The 16,133-nt window shown below is 37.3% G+C and overlaps 1 protein-coding gene and 1 long non-coding RNA gene across 3 annotated transcripts in view; both read left to right on the top strand.

Annotated features, from left to right (window-relative positions):
* The window catches only part of EFEMP1 (EGF containing fibulin extracellular matrix protein 1), a 56,797-nt gene extending 43,777 nt beyond the window's left edge, over positions 1–13,020 (top strand). The window contains exons 6-11 of one of the 2 annotated variants that reach the window (XM_019719812.2): positions 240–359; positions 1,339–1,458; positions 2,712–2,831; positions 6,765–6,888; positions 6,967–7,162; positions 12,394–13,020. In XM_019719812.2, coding sequence (XP_019575371.2) covers positions 240–359; positions 1,339–1,458; positions 2,712–2,831; positions 6,765–6,888; positions 6,967–7,162; positions 12,394–12,555 — 842 coding nt within the window. In that variant the 3' untranslated portion in view covers positions 12,556–13,020. The remainder of the gene's footprint in view (positions 1–239; positions 360–1,338; positions 1,459–2,711; positions 2,832–6,764; positions 6,889–6,966; positions 7,163–12,393) is intronic. The other variant, XM_019719827.2, reaches the window with a different exon arrangement.
* A 567-nt stretch (positions 13,021–13,587) lies between these two features.
* Positions 13,588–13,987, top strand: LOC141571546 (uncharacterized). Its single transcript, XR_012496359.1, has 2 exons — positions 13,588–13,695; positions 13,812–13,987. It is a non-coding gene; the product is annotated as an uncharacterized LOC141571546 (long non-coding RNA).
* Positions 13,988–16,133: the final 2,146 nt, after the last annotated feature.

The following is a 16,133-nucleotide window of genomic DNA, read 5'->3' as shown; positions in this document are numbered from 1 at the left end:
AGTTTATGAAGTCTTTGTTCTTCACGTATCACTTAACTGTAGAATGTAGAGCAAAGCATATTTAGAACACATATACCCTCATTTAAAAAAAAAAAAAATAATAATTACTTTTAAAATGAGGTCTTCTCTAGGTAGGTTTTCTAGATAATGTTTTGCTGAGAACTTGAGGGCAAACAGCTGTGGATAATGAATAATGTATCTGTGTGTGTGTGTGTGTGTTTGTTTGCCTGATAACTTAGATATAGATGAATGCACCATGCCTCCATATTGCCACCAAAGATGCGTGAACACACCAGGATCATTTTATTGCCAGTGCAGTCCTGGGTTTCAGTTGGCAGCAAACAACTATACCTGCGTAGGTAAGTAAGCGTTTCGGGAACTGCCACCTGACTACCTGATTTCTGTCTTCCAAAAAAACAAACCCCATATCACACTGCAGTATTGCCAGTTTTCTGTGTTCTTGAGTGAACTGGTTTCCATCAACTTCCTAAAGCTGAAAAGACAATAACCAATCTGTTTCTGAAAACACATCAAGATGTGAATGGAAAACTTTGTTTAGTCCTCCTCCGTGGGTGTATCAAAAATTTTTTAAAAAAAAATACAGATCCATTGATATACACACACCAATTAGTCAACAGTGTGTGATATAAATGCTGAAGGTGCCAAAGGAGTTACTGCAAGTTCAAGTACATAAACTTTCCACTGAAAGCGCATCTGATTTTTACATGCTTCTTCTCCCTTTCAGAATGCAATGTCACGGCACACAATTTTAAGATTGGCATGACATGGAAAGAATCTAGTGCAGGAAAAATGCCTTTTCACAATATTTTCAGTGCCTTAGAGCATTGCAAAACTCCGTATGGGTCTCAAAGGCTTATGTTATAATTGTAATGGAATTTAACAGAACCCATTTAAAAAGTAATAAATAGCACAGATAAATCTTCACTACAGCATGCTGAGAGACCATATCAGTATGAGTGTCTTATATCAATTATTTATAGACTTGGCATTTTGCTTCTGCACAACAACAAAAGAAAATAGATACTGGAATGTATATTTATTAGGATCATTAAATTCTTTTGGAAAGTTTCATCAAACCCCAAAATATCTGTCATTCCCAGAAAAAAAAATTCTGGTATTTCTAAAAGAAGCATATGACAGATGTTTGAAGCTGTTCCAACAAATATGAAACCTGAATGAATGTTCTCCAATGAGCTTCTGCAGGGCAAAGAATCCAGCTAGGGAGTTACTCACTTACCATCAGATGACACAGGTACAAAAGAGCAAGGACTTGTTTAAATCCATAGATATATAAATGTATATAACCTTTCCTTTCAGACATAAATGAATGTGATGCCAGCAATCAATGTGCTCAGCAATGCTACAACATTCTTGGTTCATTCATCTGTCAGTGCAATCAAGGATATGAGCTAAGTAGTGATAGGCTCAGCTGTGAAGGTAAAATATTTTCCAAATAATTTTTAATAAGACTCCAATCCCTTTGATTGCTGTTCCTTTATCTGATTATGTGCCTGTTTATGAGAACAAATTTTTATCCATAGAAATCCTATTCTAAAATCCAGTTAATTCAATTGTAACATTGACTTTCTCGTATGTTATCAAGAGAAATGAGGGGGAAAATAACTGAAATATGAAGTGCAGGGTGGGTCTAATAATTAGAAAGCATGCACTAGTGTCTTGCTTCTCAACGTGTGACCCAATGGCCAGCAGCGTTGGCACCTCCTGGGAGCTTGTGAGAAATGCAGACTCTCAGGCCTCAGCCCAGATCTACTGAGTCAGAGGCTACACGTAACTCCAGGTGACTGGTGTGCACATTTAAGTTTGAAAAATGCTGGTCGCATATCAGAAACATTAGAATAGAAACCCAGAGAGCTGGCTTCTAGTCTTATTCCTGACTGTTTGATGTGAGCACATTTCTTACGTTGCCTGGTTTTCATTTTCCACATGAGTAGAAAGGGGGCTGTTGAACTGAAGGGATGACCTTCAGAGTCCATTGCACATGCACATTCCACTGTGTAATTTAAAAGGCATAAGACATCTTGAGGAGATGCCATTGATACTTGATGTCTCTGAGTTCCTCATGGACCCTCCTAGTTTTACTTGGGGTCACAAAGGTCATACTTCACCCAGAGAGACATCACATCATGCTACTATGCTCAAAACCAAAAGAAGCCGGCTCTGGACACCTGTCTCCACCCTTCTAAGGAAACTAGAATGACATCACCATTGAGAAATGAAAAGCATTCTTCCCCTGAAGGTCAGATCCTGACAGGATGTCCCCTCTAGAAGCTAGCCAGTGATGGGACTTGAAGTTCAAAGTTCAAATAAACTTGGTATCAAAGTGACCCAGTTTCTAGAAAACACATATGAATCTACATCATGGGTGGGTCTGCAGATCCCAAAATGAAAAGCCTCTACCATAAGCTAATTCATTCACTCTCTTCAGTTTGTACAGTTAGGTCGAGGATTTGCTAAACTGTCAGTAATGATTAAGTAAAACTGATGGCTTTGTGCTGGGAAGTTCTAGGGGAAATAACCTGTAAACTGTTAGAATTTGCCCTTGAGCGTCTTATAAAGTATTGTATTTCAGTTACAGAGTTTGCAGTGTTTTTACTCTATTATATCATCTAAAAAAATATTACCAATGTAGTTTTTCAATTCTGTGTCCTTGCTGTTCTCTGATTCAACAGACATTGATGAATGCAGAACCTCAAGTTACCTGTGTCAATATCAATGTGTGAATGAACCTGGGAAATTCTCATGTATGTGCCCCCAGGGATACCAAGTAGTGAGAGGTAGAACATGTCAGGGTAAGTTTATTGTTTTCCTATCTGCTATGTTTAGTTTTAACCAGGAAGAGCAGGGAGGAAGTTATAGGAAGTTCTGCCATAGACTTTCATTTTTTTCCACCTTGAATGTACAATTTGAGCTCCCTTATCCCCCTGCTTATCATCAGATATGCACATCTCATAAAAAGGATATTCACTGTTAACACCCCTTTTCCTTGAAATTTAAAGTAATGGTTTTTCTTTCTTAAAATAGAAATAATTTTAGTAAAATATTGATGTCCCTTCTATATAGCTGATATAATCTCCATGCTATGTGTCTTCTAATCATCTACCAGAAAAGATCGAATTATTAAAATAGCTCACCATGAGTTTGAGTCTAGAGCATAAGCTTAATATGTGGGTTAGGCATACCTCTAAAACACCAAGATTATAAATTGAGTAGTAGTTTAGATGTTGAGAATATCGGCCTCATATGTATTAAAATGTGCTTGAATTCTTTGGCAAACAACTATTGATTCAAAAATAGCTAAGGTCCTTGGATCCAGTTTTAAAATAAATATTCAGGTGATCTTCACACATACACATAGGTGGAAGAAGTAACTCTCTACATGGTATGATTTCAGAGTCTCTTTGGAAGATCTGAAAATATGCACCTTTTTCTCCCTACCATCAATGCTACATGTAGCTTGAAATTTCTTTAACAGGGAAAACACTGCTCAGATAAAACCAAAAATGTCGATAATCCTAGAAAACCTAGTACATCACTTGGATTTACATAAAGCAATGAGAGAGTGAAAAAATGACTGAACCTGAAGACAGACAATCTGTTTGAGTCCTAGCTGCACTACATTCTATGTGTACAATCTTGAACAAATTATCAAACTTCTCAGCTTTCTAATTTGGAAAAGGCAGTTGAGGGAGGGAAATGGAATAATATATGTAAAAAATTATGTGTGAAGTATACAGCCTGTCTAATTCAAGATGTTTTATGAAATTTACCTAGCAATGTAAATGACTAGTAGCAAATCTACCCTAGAGAATCCTTTCTAATCAGAACTGAGAGAGGGCCCACAGGGCAGTAAAATGCTGTTAAGAAAGGAAAAGATCAAGGAAAGGAGACACTGGGGATTCTCAGTCTATATCATGGTTTAACAAAGAAATATTAACTCAGAGGAAGATCCATGACCTGGGATTTATTAGTATACATATGATTTTTCAACTAGACTCCAACCACCAAGTATGAGCACAATCAGAATGTCAGTCATTGCACAATGAACATCTTTATACCCCTTTCCAGGTTACTAGAGACTCCGTAACACATTAATTGTGGAAAAACATTGCATTGCAATGGTTGTACTTACTGAACCCTAATTGTGGAAAAATATTGCATTGTAATGGTTGTACTTTCTGAACCTTAATTGAGACTTTTAACATCAACCTTACATGCAGAAAAATGTTAGCCAGTGGCATATCTTAACCAATTTCCCTGGCATCCTTCAAACAAATGTCTATGTGTTTCTCGTCTTATATGGATTTGATATTCAGCAAAAGACAGAAGCAAATTAATGTACAATGGAATCTGACCTGCCTCGTCCGTATATCTGCAAACATTTATATCTGTTATAATTAAAGGTGAAAATGCACTGGAACTTCAAATAGAGGACTCATGAATGTTATATCTTGAAGATATACAGTTTCAGCATGTTTGGTTAAGCCAAAACTTTTTTTGTATGTGTGTGTGAAAGAGATTTTCTGTTAAGGTACAAATCAATTGGTTTCCTCCTCTGAAAACATCCCTTCCGAACCTCATCCACACATTAAAGTAAAACTGAAGGAGTTTGGATTCTTACATTCCTCCGGAAGCCTTATTTTGGGGATGAAATAACTTTGCTCATTTCCATAGTCTTGCAAAAATAAAAACTGGGGATTAGGGAGGGGGTGAGAGGGAAAGGGAGAGAGACAGAGAAATAGTGACAGATTATACACATACACAAATACACACTCATCAAATATGTTAATACTGTTGATAATTTCTGGAAACCTTCCAGAACAATTAAGGTGTTGATTGTGCTAGGCTCTAAATTAAATTACTGAAAGTAATACATGAAATTATTACATAAAATGTCCTTCTGCTACTGCTGGGACTCTGTATAATAAACCAATCAGTTTGCCCTGCAGCTAAACAGCATCTTTATTTTTTAAAAAAAATAAAGTGAAAAATATTGATTGTGATTTCTTCTGAGTAAGTTAAGTTCTTTCTTTAGCCATAGTCAGTCCAAAAGAAGACATTTCTTGTAATTTACTCTTGGAAACCTCATAACTTTTCCAGTCTTTTTTTGGGTTCCAGATAGCTTTAGTCAGTTTGGAAACTAAAAGAAAGTTGTTTTTTAAATCCAAAAGGCAAGGCATGGAATTATTCTCATTTAGAGGATGTAGTATCTCGCAATGGAAAGTTGCCTGTCACTAACTGTATGAACTTGGGTCAGTTACCTAACCCTTATTTGTCTTTCCTCCAATGTCAAATAGAGATAATATCTTTCTCACCCTTCTCCACTTCCTTTGTGTGAGGAACAACTTAGTTCAATTTAATATTTTTTTAAAAATCAGGAGTCCCCAGTGCTAGGTGATGAAAGAATATAAAGATGTGAATGATAGTCCTTGCTCTCAAGGAGTTTACAAGCTAATAGAAAGGTGAAGACAAACTTGCACATTTCAATAATGCAAAGCAGAAAGCAATAAAGGTCCAAAAAGGAGGACATGAGGTGTGAGAATTTCAGAGAAGAAAAAGAGATCATATCCCAGTTACTAGTCCGTGCAGCAAGGATTCAGTAAATTACTTATGGAATGAGTGAACTAACAAGTGAAAATATCTAATTGTGGGGAAAGAATGATTCAGAAAAGGCTTACGTTGGATAAAACCTAAATCACTATTCAAATGTAAAGGGAAATAAACATAGATAGTGATGTGGATATTAATACAATTGTTGTTGATGTAATGGCTCCCCACTGAAGCTGTTCTCTCACATGTTATCTGGGAGCTCCTAATTCCTAAATCTAAAATCAGTCTTTGCCCAAACTGGCTTACCCACAACCCTCCTTCCCAGGACTCTCTTCCCTCTGATATCCTTGCACTGCTTTTTCCTGGGTTGCTTCTCACAGCTGACAGCCCTTCCTTAAGTCCTTTTCTTCCATACTGTCTTTAAATAGCTGTGCTCTACTAAGTGGAACACTTCATAGCTTCACTCTTGTGCTCTGCTTCCTCTGCACGGTCTAATCCACTCCCAGAGCATCCACTATCCTTCTGCTATTCTTTACTGAAACCAGATCTCTAGACTTTACCTTTCTCTGAAGCTGCTGAGCCAGGCACTACACTGCCCTCTTCCTAGTTTTTGCTTGCTGCTTTCTCCGCCTGGAAGGCCCTCCCCACCCCAACCATGAGATTCCCATCTAACCACCACCTTTCAAGGCCAAGTTGAGATGCCTCCTCCTTCCTTCAGCCTTCCCTAATTCCCCAGGCAGCAGAATTAATCAATTCTTTTTTAATCTTCCTGTGCACCCATCAATCTCTCAGGTAATTCCATTTTATTTTATAATTAACTGCTGCCATATCTATATTCCTAACTAAATTGTACTCTCCCTGAGGGCAAGAAGTGGTGCCTTTCACGTTTATATAAGCAGGGTCAGTGGCTAGCATTTGGCTTTGAATTCAACACATGAATAATAGGTGCTTGATAAAATATCACAAAATGACACATATTTATCTGTCTTGACTATCTGGCTTAGTTACATCTATCCTGAATTAAATGCAATGAACTCAGGTCCTACCCAGTCCTGTGTCTAAAAGCAAATTAAACACAGCCCAGATTTCCAAACACCTCCTTCCTTGCAAACCTGAATCTGCCACTTATATAATTTGCTTAGATCAGTAAACTCTTTGACCCTATGTCTCTGCAGATATAAATGAGTGTGAGACAACAAATGAATGTCGGGAAGATGAAATGTGTTGGAATTATCACGGCGGCTTCCGTTGTTACCCACGCAATCCTTGTCAAGATCCCTACGTTCTAACACCAGAGAAGTAAGAACTTATGAAAGCAAGAATCTTCTGGGCTTACCAAGCCAAACTGTTGAATGTATTTTTTTTTTGCCTTTGCAGCCGATGTGTTTGTCCAGTCGCAAATGCGGTGTGCCGAGAACTCCCGCAATCCATAGTCTACAAATACATGAGCATCCGATCTGATAGGTCTGTGCCATCAGATATCTTCCAGATACAGGCCACAACCATTTATGCCAACACTATTAATACTTTTCAGATTAAATCTGGAAATGAAAATGGAGAATTCTACCTAAGAGTAAGTATCCAGACTGCAGCCTTAGCTGTTGAGAAAGGTTCAAATCTGTTGTTGTTGTTTGGTAGCATTCACATGGAAGGAAAGCTAATATTTAAAAAGTTTTATAGGTAGGCATTGAGTACGGTCTTCCTGTGTGCATTACCTCATTTAATCCTCGTGGTAACACTCTTAGATAGATATTAATATTGATCTCCATTTTTTACAGAAAAGTAAGACTCAGAGAGATTAAGTAGCTTCTCTAAAGTCATGCAAATAAAAAGTCGCAGACTCTAATGAAGTTGTGTGTGACCATTAAAACACAAGCTTACACACACACACACACACACACACACACATCAAATAGATACCACAAATTAGTGATAGTTAATTAATTGCACATAGAAAAACTTATTCCTGGAGAGCTTTTCATAAAACCATGAGTTCCTTTTTGTTACATTCACAAGATTATTTACATTTGCACCAAAACTAAAATCTGGAAGTCTCTAAGTGATCTCAACCCTCTGCACCGGATGTGTCAATAGCCATATGTACCACCCCTACCCACCTCCAGGCAGACAATGTGAGGTCACCTTTGTGTTTTCCCTTTCTTTCATTGCCTATATGAAATCTTCCTCTGAATTCTGTCATTTCTTCTGCACAGTGTCTCCTGGGTAATCTTTGCTTCCCCATTCCCCTGCCTCTCTTCCTTGAAACTGGCCACCCCAATCCCTCCAAGAGAGTCCAAGCACATCTCCCTGACTCCAGTGCCTCGGCCTTCCAGTGCCCCCCTGCAAAATCTCAGCAAGTTCATTTTAGGTTAAAATTCTGACATATTTTAAATACGGCTCACCACTTCATGTGAAAATGATGGCACCCCACCAAGGAGTTTGCAGGGTTACGGTAACTATTTCACGCTAAGGATGTTATTCATCTAGTTACAATTTTCTCAAAACTCCTTTGGGCAATCTTCATTTTTAATCAAATTTTAAAGTTAATATTTCATTTTCAGAATATGAAAAGTAAATTGGGAAATTCATCCTTGTGGTAAAGTTTACAGATTTTTAATGTTTACACATTTACACTATTCTTTGATATATTAAGTTCCCTTCCAGTTCCAGAATTATGTGATTCTGTTTCTTTGCCAGTAAATTAGAAATGATTAATTTCTCATGACCAACTTATGAAGAGAAAAAACAAACCCAAAATACGATCTGTTACTATTCTTTTTTCTAATAGCTAAGAATGAATTTTGTAACATTTGATGCTTTTAATTTGAGATATACTAGATATTTGTGATTTCAAACAGTTCAGATAATACCAATTTAACAATTCTAGCCCAAACAAATAACATTATTTGTAACCCATGGCAATAAAATAGGTTCATCTAAAAATCTTCTTTTAAAATAATTTTCCATTTTGAACCCTTAGCCATAATTTAAGAAAATAAAATTTCCTAGCAGAATCAACAAACAGTTGAGCAAAGTTCCCACATGTTTTTTTTCTTGCAATAAACATGGCACTTTAAAAGCTTTATGATTCTTATCAGTGCATTTATCGACTTGATGATTTCAAATATACTCAGTGTTTTCTCTCAAGTAAAATCCTTTTTGCTCATGAATGATCTGAAACATTGCCCATTTTGAGTTAAATAATATTAAGTTATTTGAAACAAAAAAAACTATTTAAAATTAAAAAAAACATTTCCAGACTATCTCTTATCACATAATTCAAAAAGTAGTTGGATCAAATCCTACAAAATTTATCCAATGAAATTCCACTTATGCAGTGGGTATTTAATGCATAAGAATCAATTAGCAGGCCTTAATTAATACCTACTGTGTGCTCAGCTCTATGCTACATGCATGTAATACACAGTTCCTTATTTCAAAGAGCTTTCAACATTACTATTTAGCAAAAGTTAACATCTGCGGGGGCGGGGGGGGGAAGCAGTGGGGGGTTAGGGGAAGTTTGTGTTTAAATCTATGGTCCAAGACATCAAAAAATTAATATGGGCTGGAATAGTCAAAGAATGTTTCTTGGTGGTTATGAGACTGGACCTGATCCTTGAAAGGATTTGTGGGATACAGGATTTTATTTATATTCCTTTGAGGAAAATACTGAGAAAACTTTTTTCCCTAGAAAAGGGAACATATTGTAAAGTACTACATGAAATTGAAGATAGAATACAATCCTATTTCCATACCACCCAATATCTATCCTCCCTTTTTGAGCCTTCTTTTTCTTCATAGCTTTTATCAACACCTTGCATAGTATTAATTTGTCTATGTCACCCACTAGAGCATGACTGTAAAGAGAGTAGAGACTAGCTGTCAGTTCACTCTTGTATACACAGCACATAGAATGGTACCTGGCACATAACAGATGCTCAAAAACTATTTTGAAATACATTTAATTTAATCAACAACTTCAAGATGTTACTGTTACCTACAAAGGGCAAGCACCATGCTAGGTCATAGAGACATAACAGTGAATAAAACTAAACCAATTCCTGCCTCGGGAGAGCTTATAATCAAGACATGGAACGAGGGCTCACAAGTATGCTGAATATTACAACTGAGCATTGCAAGTTGCTCATGAATGCATAACAAGTCAACCCCTAACCAAAACAGGAGTGGTCTGTGAGCCTCTTGGAAGAAGATGATTTAAGTTGAAAACTAGAAAATAGAGAGTAGCCAATGGAAGGAATAAAAAGAAGACCAGTTGGTGTGGAGTTCCGGGTACTACAGGCAGAGTGGTTTGAGTGGAGCCTGGAGAGATGAACAAGGCCTAGATCACACAGTGTTTTACAGACAATATTAAGGGTTCCAAGTAGAGGAGTTGTTACTGTAGGACGTGGATTGGAGTGAAGCAAGAATAGAAATGGAGAGACCAGTAAGTAGTTCAAGAGGTGGGAGACTAGGGTGGTAACAGTGAGTCGAAAAGAAGTGAACAGATTTATGAAGACATAAAAGAACTACATGACTTGTTAATCCATGTGCTGTGGGGTGGTGGAGGAGAAGGAAGCATCAACGATAACCTCCAAGTTTCTGTCTTGAGCAACAATAAGTGGTGATGCCATTTACTAAGATAGGGAAGAAGGAGCCACGGTAGAGAGGAAGGTGAGTTCAGTTTGGACATATTGAGTTCTGGTCCCTATGAGACATGGAAGTAGAGATGAACAGAGTGGGCTTGGAATTCAAAGCACAGACTTTCAAGTCACTGGCAAATACATGATAATTGAAGCCATAGCTATGGACGAGATAACTTAGGGAGAGTGTGTAGGGAGTGGGCGAGATCACTCAGAAGAGAAGATGACCTGCGATAAGGAGGGGCAAGTTTGTGAAGTTGTCCTTTCGGTAACCTGATCTGGGCACTATTTTAGCCTACAATTCCCTGACCATCTCATCCCCCATGACATTCAGCTTCATGCCACTCTGCCAGCAACCCCATGGCTACATACTGGACTTGTATCACTCTGAACAGTTCCATATCAGAACCTTAGTGTCCAACAACTGACCTTCTCTCTCATGCCCTCACGTCCACTCTATCTGCTCTTCACCCTCAAAATGATGCTACTCCCCTGACCTCTACCCGCCCCCCCAGTTTCTTCCAGTCTATCAACTGCTTGGTAGACCCTTGAACTACTCTGTCACCAACACCTCAATTCCCAGGCCAGTAACCCTAGATCAATCCCATAATCCATATCTATTTTCATACTCAGCTTATCAGCACAAATTGGTAATACCGTAAGTCTCTGACTTCAGATGGGTCCTTAGTATGCTCAACAGTCCTATTGCTTTCTTTTATTTCTTCTTTTCAGCTCCTGATAGCAAATGTCCCCCACACTCTTAAAGTCCTTACAGCTATCATTTTCAATAAGTAACCTCACCTCTTATTCTTCTGAAACCACTGAGACCAATAGGCACGAATTACCTGAACCTTGCATCCCATCCCCTGCAAACTTAAGTCCAAGTGTCCTCCTTCTTACACTCTCCCTCAGTTTTCCAAAGACAAGGTTTTACTTCTGTCAATCAAGGCCAAGCTACCACCTCAATTCTTGAAGGTCCCATCTTTTCTAAAACCTTGTTCTGTCAAACCCCAGTCTACTTCCTACATATTTAACTTGTTTCTTCCTCTAAATGTTGCCCCCTCTCTCTTCTTCCCTTTTGGCCAATATTCTTAAAGCATAGTCTGTAATCATAATCTCTGCATTCTCACTTCGTATCCCACATCTCTATTGTCTGTTTCTACTACCCTACTGAAATTGCTCTGGAAAAAAGCCACCAACAACAAACATCCAGGGGTCATTTTTCAGTTCCAGTCACCCTCAGCCTTTCCTGCTCTATTGGATACTGATGGCCACTCATTTTTTTTGCCACTTTATCTTCTATTTCTTCTCTGTTTCCTTCCTTGCTTCTCCACTGCCTACTCTTTAACTGTTGGCCTCTGCCAGACCCAGTGTTATCACATACACATTCTCTATCTTGGTTTAATATCCACCCATTGAAGTGACTGCTAAATCTTAATCCATTGTCTCTATCCCTGCCCTCCTCTTGACATTCAGATTCACACATCCATTGAACTGCCCTTCCAACCTCACCTTCCTTCACTTTCCAGCACCCATCACAGTCTTCATCAAAATGAAATTGCATCCAGTTTTTGTGAACATACTTCTCTACAAAATTTCCGTTTATCCTGGGGGAATCTCCTCAGGCATTGAAAAGCCATCCCTCAATTTTTGAGGTACCTCCTCCTTTTCCCTGCATATATACACATTTATGTAGCTTTATACACACCATGTATACCCCCATATATCTTAGCATTTGCCACATTCCATTGAAATTAACTATTTACAAGTCCCTTCATCTACTAGAATGTAAACAGATCCACAATGTTGAGAAGTGAAAAATGATAACTTTGTTTATCAGTTCAAAAATTATCAGATTCTCACTTGAACTCAAGTCTCTATAAAGGCTGGATATACTCAATAAAAGTGAAGAGAATATTAACAGAGAGGGACAAATAGAAAACAAAGAAAAAGGTAGGCCCCTGTACCTTGGAACTAATGACTATGTATGGACGAAGGACAAGGCCATGGAAGGGTTGGAACCAAGAAGCAACTAAGTAGTGACTTGTATCCCACCCTCAACATTCTTCCCCTAATTCGTATATGAGGTACAACTCACCAAAAATAGAAACTCCAATCCAAAAAAAATTATTCTCTCCCTACCTCTTTTTTTCTTTTGTTTTAGCAAATAAGTCCTGTCAGTGCGATGCTTGTGCTGGTGAAGTCACTATCGGGACCCAGAGAATATATCGTGGACCTGGAGATGCTGACAGTCAACAGTATAGGAACCTTCCGCACCAGCTCAGTGTTAAGATTGACAATAATAGTGGGGCCATTCTCATTTTAGTTTTTTAAAAGAATCCACTAGAGGCGTTTAAATCAGCCAAAGAATACTGTTACCTTAAAGCACTATTTTATTTATAGACATATCTAGTACATCTACATCTATATACTGTACACTCACCAATAATTCAAACAAATACACCATGGTATAAAGTGGGCATTTAATCTGTAAAGATTCAAAGTGTGTCTTTATTACTATATGTAAATTAGACATTAATCCACTAAACTGGTCTTCTTCAAGAGAGCTAGGCATATTCTATCCGGGGAAACTTGGATTCTTTTCTGAAAAGGTGGGACCAAGCAATGATTATCTTCTGTGGTGCTTAAGGAACCTTACTGTAGCTCCACTGACAGTCTTATAAGGAGGCAGCCATCATAACATTGACTAGCAAGTTCAAGGATGAGTTTTTTAAACTGCTTTGTAAGAAAATGGAAAAAGTCAATAAAGATATATTTCTTTAGAAAATGAGGATCTACCATATTTGTGTTGGTTTTTATTTTCATGGTCAGTCTTAACATGGTTGTTTATTACATAGTAATAAATCATTGTATGATATGCTGGTTTCTGTAGGTATTTTACATTTTGTCAGAAACTTTTGATACTGAATGTGAAAAAAAAAGTAGGCAAAATTCCTAAAATGAATAAGGTATCCCCAGTAAAATTATTATATTGAGAAATCTACAGGGAGGAGATGCGATAATGAATTCTTTCTAAACCACAATGGAGTAGATCCGAAGAAGCAAAATCAGTATCTCACAAGCTGCTAGAACAAAACTCTATAGACTGGGTGGTTTATAAACAACATAATTTAATTTTCACAGTCTGGAGACGGGAAGCCGAGATCAGAGTTCCAGCATGGTCAGGTTCTGGTGAGAGCCCTCTTCTGGGTTGCAGCCTCATAGCCTCACATGGTAGAAAGAGAGCTGAGGAAGTTCTCTGAGGTCCCTTTTATAAAAGCACTAATCCGATTCATGAGGGTCTCACCCTCATGACCAAATGACCTCCCAAACACTTCATCTCCTAATACCATCACACTGGGCTTTAGGATTTCAACATAGGAATTTTGGAAGGACACAAACATTCAGTCCGTAAGGCTCAGTACATTGAGGAGTTCCGCAAGATGTGGAGCAAAGTGAAGAAAAGGTATTTTACTTTCTGAATAAAATTAGACGAAATTTCAATTTCTGAATAAAATTAAAGGCCTAAAACTTCACCAATTTATAATTAAAATTTCTCATCTTTATATTTGATGCTCACAGAGCAAGAAAATGGTGATGGTTCTTATTCTTGGCATCCAGAGTGACAGTGAACAAAAGTAAATCATCCTCCCAATCCTGTGAAAAAGTTTTATGTCTTCTTCTTTGTTTAAAATGTAACTGCTTCAGTTTGATGTATCATATTTTTAAATAAAAACAAATATTCTTTTAGAGGATCACCCAGTCTTTGGAGGTATTTGTTAATGCAGCCAATATAACTTTAGTGTCTGGGAAGAAATTAGTTATAGCTGCCAGAGCAAGAACACCACTTGATTTTTTTAAATAAATAATCTACGAGATGAGGAAACAAAAAGACTGAAAATTGTGCCACAAAAAGGTGTACAACCAATTTTCTCTTCCATCTAGTTTCAAAATTCATATGAATAACCTCTAACACCAGGTAACCTTGACACTGAAACAAATGTTTCTCAAGAGTTGACTAAATGTGCAGTAATTGTCAAAGAAAGTTCACCAAGAGACAAAGGAACAAAACACAAACTTCTTGTGTGAGTAGAGCAGGGGTTGGATTTTTAAAAAATAAAGGGGCATAGAAACAGTGATGAGAGAATAGGTCTAAACAAGTGCCAGACAAGGAAGCAGAGTAAACAATGAGCCATAACACAGCAGGACTGTTGAGGGTGTTCCTGTCATCTGTCCTCATGATTACTTACATTCCAGATAAATTAAGGCTTAATCTAAACTCTTCCATTTTTAATCAATCTAGTGATTTTTCTACGTATAGACACGGATCTCAAGTCAGAGCTAGGAATGGTAAGAGTTTTTTTAAAAAGCCCAAGATCTTCTTTCCACAGATTTTTCCCTCTTAAACAAGAAAGCAGGGTATTACCTATAACTCTTCCGAGGATGTGGCAGAAACAGAAATCTCTCTGAAATAATTATACATAAGCCCTGACTGCTAAACATATATATTATTATATTATTATATATAACATAATTATATATTACTATCAAATTACACATTATGTATATATACATATATATTTGTGTCTCTGGATCTGTAGAAGCTATTAACTGCAGAAAAGATGGTTGCCCGTTAATCCCAAAGCTTAGTCCTATACACAAATCATAGACACATGGAAAGGGTTTAGGTACCAAAGTGTTACTGATGCAATTCCTTTTTGGTTGATTGTAAACTATACATAAAATTCATTTTAAAGTACAGCTCGGTGGTATTTAGTACACTACAGTGTTATGCAAATATCACCACTATCTAGTTCCCTACCATTTTTATCACTTACAAATAAACCCCATATCCATTAGCAGTCACTCCTCATTCCCCTTTCCCACAAGCCCTGGTGGGAGTTAATCACTAATCTACTTTCTGTCTCTATGGATTTGCCTATTCTGGATATTTAATATATATAGAATCAAATAATAGGTGGCCTTTTGTGTCTGGCTTCTTTCACTTAGCATAATGTTTTCAAGGTTCATCTATGTCACAGCATGCATCATTCATTCCTTTTTATGACTGAGTAGTATTCCATTGTTTAGAAATACCATATCTTGTTATTCCATTTATTAGTTGATGACCATCAGTTTGTGGGTTGGTTCTACATGCAATTCCTTTTTATCTTGAGTGTCAAAAAGGAATCTGATTCCTAGACTATTCAATCACAAATTTCACAGCCTAAATCACCCATTTTCAGGTTCGTTTTTAACTGAAAAAAATAGCAAGTGAAAAAAAATCTTTTGTTCATTCACAGAAACAAAATCCTGGAAAGAACTATGAAAAGTTAACACATGAGTTCCCTTACAGGTACATCCGTTCTTGGTAAACACAAAAATCTCATACTCTCTTTTAATGTAATTTGAAATTCAAAACAAAGTAAATATCATTACCAAAATCAAACCAAAGCAGTAAGAAAAATCCTTGCTATGTTTTCAAGCTACACATCCCTCCCTCTTCCCTTCCTCCATGGGAATCACTGATTTAAACCAGCTCCCAGAGATGGGAATTATGAGAATAACTCATCATCAAAGTTGTTCTTACTCAGCAGCAAACATTTATTGAGCAACTTCTATGGTAATCCCTTCCAACATCTAACAGCATGATGTAGTGTGGAAGAACCAAGATTCTAGTCTCAGTTCTAACATTAATCAGTTGTGAGACTTAGCTTCTTGGGACTTTGGTTTCTTTATCCATAAAACTGGACTATTGAAACAAGGAGTTTTTCCAGCTTTAAAAAGTATAACTAATCCCTACCCCAGGGTTGCATTGAGAGAAAAGATGGCTCTATTTGCCAACTTTTTTTTAAAGCATCTGAGCATTCTTTGTATGCAAAGGCTGTTGGAAAGCATGGGACA

This window comes from Rhinolophus sinicus, linkage group LG05, assembly GCF_036562045.2.
Source record: "Rhinolophus sinicus isolate RSC01 linkage group LG05, ASM3656204v1, whole genome shotgun sequence".
Lineage (NCBI taxonomy): Eukaryota > Metazoa > Chordata > Mammalia > Chiroptera > Rhinolophidae > Rhinolophus > Rhinolophus sinicus.
Note: the sequence above shows the minus strand (reverse complement) of the source record. Positions and strands in the feature narration are given on the sequence as shown.